The 7,500-nt window shown below is 43.2% G+C and overlaps 1 protein-coding gene across 1 annotated transcript in view; it reads left to right on the forward strand.

The window, feature by feature from the left end:
* The window catches only part of LOC127627754 (synaptic vesicle glycoprotein 2C-like), a 62,879-nt gene that overhangs the window by 2,523 nt on the left and 52,856 nt on the right, over nucleotides 1–7,500 (forward strand). Inside the window, exon 2 of the mRNA XM_052104288.1 lies at nucleotides 6,309–7,101. Coding sequence (XP_051960248.1) covers nucleotides 6,516–7,101 — 586 coding nt within the window. The 5' untranslated portion in view covers nucleotides 6,309–6,515. The remainder of the gene's footprint in view (nucleotides 1–6,308; nucleotides 7,102–7,500) is intronic.

A 7,500-nucleotide genomic window follows, 5' to 3' on the forward strand; every position in this document is an offset into this window, starting at 1 on the left:
ATTGATGCATAAATTGAATAATGTTTTTAAAAGTGTTTTTTAAGTTTTCTTTTAGGGATAGGTTTCAGTCCGTAGACATTGTATCTTATATAAAACAGATATAAGTCTGTGGTACAGTCCAGTATGTGCCCTTATATAGCTAGCTGTGAGTGTTTTAAGCAGCTCAACCTCCTCAGGGGCTTCCGGACGTCCTGGGCTTTTCAAAAGGAGAGAGAGAAACAAAGAGAATTAGGAATCACTCAAAGAACTTATTCCCTGACAGAGCAAACGTTGAGTGACTGTCACAAGCACCTGGAAAAGTGGAGCCCCCCAGCTCTGAGTCATCGAGGCATTTGGGGTGAATGTGTGTGTGTGTGTGAGTGTGTGTGTGTGTGTGATGGAAAGATAGAATGGAGAGAGAGGAGGTGGAGGGGATTGATTCTCATACACAATGTCAAGACTGGCGAAATCTCATTATGGGGCTCAGCTTGCGTCAGAGTCGAGCTGGTGATTGATGGCTTTTCCCAGTTGTGCTGTCCATCCACGTGAACACCGATGACTTTTCGCCAAGTGCTAGTTAAAGGGTGAAAGCCGCCATGCGTGAAACAACCTGCCTCAGAGCATAGGGAGAGAGAGAGAGAGAGAGAGAGAGAGAGAGACAGTGGCATTGCCAAGGGTAGGCCTGGGAGATGTGGTGAATACCAAAATATCCCCAAAATCCTCAGCGAGTCTACTGTAGTTCGCTAGGTGTCTTTCCGGTTGGCTAGCAGAAGTGCGATTGGTCACAGCTTGCTTGCGTGTCATGCGGTTAGATTCTTGCTTTTTAAATGTTGTAAGATGTCTTTAAAATTCCCTGGACAATCTGTGCATTTAATAGTTATCCTAATAATCAAGAGAAACTAAAGTTTTGTCTAAAACAGCGATGTTATGATCAGAAACCACTCGTAAAGCGCTTCAGTCCCAGATGCTAATGCTTCCATCGGCTGACTACAGACGGATTGACTTAGAAACATCAGAAAAGCTTTGGAATAATGTGTTTGTGTGCTGTTTGCACTTTATTGGCAAGAAGTCAAGAACAGGGATTACTTACATTATCCACCGTTACGGTCTGGCTGAGATAGATGTCCTGAAACGGAGCACAATGAATTACATAAACGACAGCATTATTGTGCTAACAGGTGTGTGTACATGTGCTGAAAGTTCATTAGACATTTTGAGTGTTTGTTCATTTCTATTCAGCATCGGCCTTTGTGAACGCTTCACATGTTTTGAAATGGCATTATTACCAAGTATAAACTGTCTGTGAGTAGTGACGATGTTTTCATCTGTTTTCATGCTGTGATGCTAAATGGATAAACTCTACAGTGGAAGGCCATAATTATTAGATGAGACATGTACAGTAGTGAGACGTGTCTTTGCAGAATGTGCATGTAAAAAGTTCCCTAAAGGGGAAAAGTGATGCGGACATTAATTCAGTATCAATTAAATGTATTTGTACAGTGTTTTTAATAATACATACTGTTTTATACTTTGTAAAGGGATATAAATGGGCAAAGGAGGAGGCGAGAACCGGCTTGACAATATAAATAATAGTTTTAATAATAAACGTAACCAAAAGACACAAACACACATATGACAGTCAGCTGACCACTGACCGTAAACGATCTCTCTCTCGTCGCACCACCTTCACCGGCCTTTATCCCTCTCGGAGGCTTAATTAGCCTGATAAGGGACCGGTTGTGTAGAATCACGACCCGGCCCCGCCCTCCACCCTGTCACATTCCTCCCTCGTTCTCTCAGGCTGGGAGCCCCGGCATGACGTACACCCCCCCCCCTTCCCTGTGGAGGGGTGTGCCTTCTGCCCTGTCTGCCGGCAGGTCATCCTCGTCTACCTGGATGAGGGAGAGGACAAGTGGAGGGAAACAGAAATAATTAAAATGGGGGGTACTTCCTGAAACAGTGTAGTACCCCCCAACTAAAACACTAAAAGAGAGGGAAAAGGCCAACACGGAGCGGCAGTGAGAGAGAGAGATGAAAAAAAAAAAACACTTACTCGCCAGTTCTCCAGATACACCGTAGCTTGTTCCTCGGCCACTCCTCCACACTCTAATGGACAACAGCCACGCCTCCCTGGGTGGATCAGAGGTAGTCCTCCAGTCCCTGGCGGACGGAACGCCCCGCCGCCTTCTCGGGGAACAGAAGCGGTTCTCTCGCTTCAGGCATTCGTTGGCGGACTCAGACCCCGCCGCGTTTCAGTGGCTGGTTGGGGACTCCTCTGCCCCTGGTAGTGGCCCTGACCGCTCCAAGTGGTCGGTTAGGAGCCCCTTCTCCCCTTGCGGTTGGTGTCCATTCCTCCGCTTCCAGGCGGCTGGGCTCCTCCGTCCCACGGTGGACGGCCGCGACTGCTCCATTGGGGTGGACAGTAGTAGCAAGAACTCTACTGCGGCCCATCACTCCTCATTCACGTGTCTTCGGCACCAGTGTAAAGGGATTAATGGAAAGGAGGAGGCGAGAACCGTTTTTTTGGACATGGCACAGAAGCATCTCCCTTTATTTAAGTGAACCAAATCGCCAATAAAGTTAGATGTACTGTTGTACTACCATGCTGTTGGACATATCCCACGGTACTAATGTGGTTTTTGGGACACCAACATGAAACAACAATGTCTTTTGGACATGTGCCATGTTTTGTTTTCATTTTCCGGATAAGGTACAGCAACATCTGCCTTTATTTAAGTGAACAAAATAGCCAATTCAGAATTTAATTAATTAAAAAAAAATACATATAAACATAAATTCACTTGCCTTGTCAGTATTTTAATCCATTGCAGTTTTGATCTAGATTGCTTTCCCAGGTGGACGATACATAATGTGATGTTGCTTGCGTAGTCATTTATTTTCCCCCACACACACACAATGCACATACACACACCAGGAACACACTCTCATATCTCAGTGTGTGTGTCAGCTGATCAGTGGAGTGGATCAGACAAAAAGTGCTCCCTGCATTGAGTTCGTAACCTTTGACCCTGTGACCTATTCCTCATCCCCTCCAACCTCAATGCACTCAATGCACTGTTAACTGGAGCCTGTCTTACAATTTGACAATTTGACCAGTGGAGAAATAGCATGGACTTTTTTTTAATTTCAGGTTAAAATGTGAATGAATGGAAGGGAAAGTGTAGATTTTAGGTGCCATTTCTTTGAAGTTTTTCACTATTTTAATCACCATTTCGCTGTTGACGTTCATGCATCATGTAGTATCATCCATAAGAACTGTCCTCTTGAACAGACTGTACTCAGTATAGGCTATTATTGATGTGGCTTTATAGTCATACAGTATGAAGTGTAGCTCAAACTGTCGCAATCTATCTACATTAGACACACACACACACACTCATTGCCTTCATCCAATCTGTGCAGGCGTCCACCATGAAACCCCATCAGCTGCTGGAGAGTCCCGGGACCGGTAAAGCCTAGAGCTATCCATCATTACAATACTGCAGCAAGTGTGTGTGTGTGTGTGTGTTTTCGACTGCATGCATTGGCGTAAGTGTGTGGTATTAAGGTGTGTATTATTTTAAATAACTGGCTTGAGGAAATACAAAACAATCTGAAAGAGCAATCACATTTCACTCTTTTTCACAAGGTTACTGCAGTGACCTCGCATGTGCAAATGTATAATTATTCACTTGAAAGCACATATAACACCAGTGATTTAGTGTATGTGCCGGTGTGTACTTACTTCGGGACAGCACACTGCAGTACAAGTCCCTGTTTGCCCCCGACATTATATTTAGTGTACGGCGCCACTAAGTACATTTACTCATTTATGGGGTCAAACTGCATCACAAAATGTTGTGGCGCAGCTTCCTCTCCTTCCCCCCTTTTCGTTCATAGTGGTGGGTATTGCAGGAAAGGTGTCGCATTGATTACATCAACCCCCAGTGATGTCATAGTTACATTGGGAATGGCCTTTCTTTGGACTAAGAGGAAATGATGTCATGGTTGAGGCGTTTTATTTGTCTGTATTGAGACACGACGCTGCCGCAGTGGATCAAACATATCCGTCCGACTGAGGGAAAGGGAGTTTATACAATCAGGACATTTGAAAATGGATCATAATTAAATTATGATAGTGACAATGCTGCGTAACCCAGAATTCACCTTTGTTTGAATCATTAGATTTGTTATTTGTTTATATTTTGTGTTGTTCAAATTTGTCACTCTTTAATGGTAAGTTAGTTAGTTAGTGAGTAATGTCTGTAGGGCGTCCTACAAGCAGCGTCCTCTCTCTGTGATTAATGAGGGATTCTGTGGCAGCACCCACAGACTGTGAAAGCCCAACTGTTAGCAAATCTTTTGTTTTGCTTCGGCTGAATCCGGACTGACAAGAGTTTTGCTGAATTCACGAGAAAGAGGCCTTACACATAAAACTACTAGAAAAGTCTCATAAGCAGTCTTATGATTTCTATCGAATCATACGGCATATGATGCTAATGAATGTGTGTTTGTGTATTTTATTTTACAGTATTTTGTGTGAAACATTGGAATGTTTATGTTTTTGTGATTCTTTTGTGTGTTTTTATGATAAGGTGAACTTTGTGTGTGTTTATTTAGCTGAAGTCCATAGAAGTGAACTAAATCTGACAAAACCTTCCTTTTGGAAAATGGTTCATGGGTATTTTTTTATTCTGCAAATATTTCTAAATTTGCTCTTTCAGGTGTGTAGGGTTTGGGTTTGTCACTAGTCTTCATAATTAGTTTTATATAAAACAATGGAAGTCTTTAGTATGGTCTTACTGAAATAGCATTAGTTAGTGTGTGTGTCTGTGTGAGTGAGTGAGTGTGTATGTGTGTGTTTGTGTCTGAGTGTATGTGTGTGTGTCTGTGTGAGTGAGTGTGTCTGTGTTTATGTATGTGTTTGTGTCTGTTTGTGTATGTGTGTGTTTGTTTGTGTGTCTCTGTGTGTGTGTGTGTTTGTGTCTGTTTGTGATTTTGCGTGTGTGTGTGTTTGTGTGTCTGCATGTGTGTTTGTTTGTGTGTGTGTGCGTTTGTGTCTGTTTGTGTGTGTGTTTGTGTTTGTTTGCGTGTGTCTGTGTGTGTGTTTGTGATTTTGCGTGTGTGTGTGTTTGTGTGTCTGCGTGTGTGTTTGTGTGAGTGTGCTTGCGTGTGTGTGTGTGTCTGTTTGTGTGTTTGTGTATTTTCGTGTGTCTGTGTGTGTGTTTGTTTGTGTGTTTGTGTATGTGTGTGTATTTGTGTGTGTGCGTTTTTTTGTGTTTGTGTGCGTGTGTGTGTGTGTGTATGTGTTTGCGTGTGTTTCTTGCGTGTGTTTGTGTGTTTGCATGTGTGTGCGTGCGTGTGTTTGTGTGTTTGCTTACGTGTGTGTGTGTGTGCAGCTGTATCTGTGTTTGTATGAGTGTGTTTGTGTGTGTGTCTTTTTTGTGTTTGCGTGTGTGTGTGTGTGTGTCTGTTTGTGTGTTTGTGTGTTTCGTGTGTCTGTGTGTGTGTTTGTTTGTGTGTTTGTGTATGTTTGTGTGTGTGCGTGTGTGTTTGTGTGTGTGTGTCTGTTTGTGTGTTTGTGTGTTTGCGTGCGTGTGTGTGTGTGTGTGTGTGTGTGTATGTGCTCGTGTGTGTGTGTGTGTGTGTGTGTGCTGTTAATGTCTTCGGTATATAGTTATTTTTTTGTTCTTTGGTCTTATCTTTGTGGCTCAAGCTTCTCAGATTCAGATTACACATAAATGCCAGGGCTAATGAATGTTAATCATATTCTAATGATGAGCAGCATATTGGCCAGACAGACAGGAAGAGGGAATCCAAGCAGAGTTATCAAATGTCAGCTCGAACAGAGATCTTGAAAACACATAAATGTTCTTGAATGGTTCTTCGGTTCAGAGCCATTTTTCGCTGTATAGGGAGAATTCTTGATGTTACAATACATGTTAAAATGCGTATTGTTTATGTCTTGTGGCTATCATTTTGAAACAGATAGTATTTAAAAGTTCACAGATTGTCCCCATTCATTTTCAATAACAAAAATGAAAGAGAAGAATGAGAGAATAAAAAAAGAATAAAGAAAAATCCTAACCTTAAAGTCAGTCCACCCAGACCATTTGATGAAACTAAATAGCATAAATGACTCATTCAGAAATCGTCAGGATTATGACATCACAACCATCATAAAAATAAACTTAACGTAAAATATTAGTTACATTTCTTTTGTGGGCAATCAACACTGATAAACTGAATGAATCCAGGTCTGTAGATTCATCTCTGAATTCCCTAATGAAGCGAATCAAACTGACATTTTATTTTTTTTTCCCCCATAGTTGCTTTGAATGAAGCTGTCGATCTGAAAGAATCACCCTCCATGATCTTCTGTTTGCACCAAACTACCCATAAAGTGATCTGCAGCAAAGTTGAACTGGATCTCTAAGACTAATTTGATTCCTGGTTGGTGCAGTAAAGGCATTTATCGCAACAATCAACGACAATATTGGAAATTTCCATAAATCTCTGGTACACTGTTGGCAAAAATGGAGGACCCATACCGGGACCAAATGTCTTTGGCCAAAGGTGCTCGTGACATCGCCAAAGAAGCAAAACGCCATACCGTCAAAAAGGTAAACAAAGTCGTGGATCGCGCCTCGGATGAATATGCAGGCCGCAATTACAGCCGCTTCGAAAACAACGAAGATGAAGGCGGTGATGACAATTATTACTACCATCAGGATGGTCAGGCTCAACGAGACGATGACGAGGGTTCAAGCGATGCCACCGAAGGCCACGACGACGAGGACGAAATCTACGAGGGCGAGTATCAGGGTGTGCCCACAGGAGCTGCAGATGGCCGTGTTCAGGTGGCGATCGGTCAGCCGGTGGCGGATGGAATGAAGGACAAACGAGAGTTGGAGAAAGAAAGGGAGGCGGACGAGGAAGAGCTGGCACAGCAGTATGAGCTGATCATTCAGGAATGCGGCCACGGACGCTTCCAGTGGCAGCTGTTCTTCGTGCTGGGATTGGCGCTTATGTCTGATGGCGTGGAGGTGTTCGTCGTGGGGTTTGTTCTGCCCAGCGCTGAAACCGATATGTGTGTGCCAAACTCAGGCGCAGGATGGCTGGGTGAGTAGTGAATAAAACTAAAACATTAAAACATATTTAAAATACAAAATATAAGTAACTGTATTCCACTACAGTTACAGATTATATCATTGGAATAGTAGTTACATTAAAAATGTATTTTGATTACTGAAGAGATTACTTTGCATTTTATTGTCATTTCTTGTGATATGAGCATTAAGCGATCGTCTGACCGGTAGGCGGGTGGTGGGGGGGGGTTCGTGTGATATGAGCATTCAGCGATCGTCTGACCAGTACGCGGGTGGTGGGGGGAGTTCGTGTGATATGAGCTTTAAGCGATCGACTGACCAGTACGCGGGTGGTGGTGGTGGGGGGTGGTTCGTGTGATATGAGCATTAAGCGATCGTCTGACCGGTAGGCGGGTGGTGGGGGGGTTCACGT

This window comes from Xyrauchen texanus, chromosome 34 (assembly GCF_025860055.1).
Source record: "Xyrauchen texanus isolate HMW12.3.18 chromosome 34, RBS_HiC_50CHRs, whole genome shotgun sequence".
NCBI classification, from domain to species: domain Eukaryota; kingdom Metazoa; phylum Chordata; class Actinopteri; order Cypriniformes; family Catostomidae; genus Xyrauchen; species Xyrauchen texanus.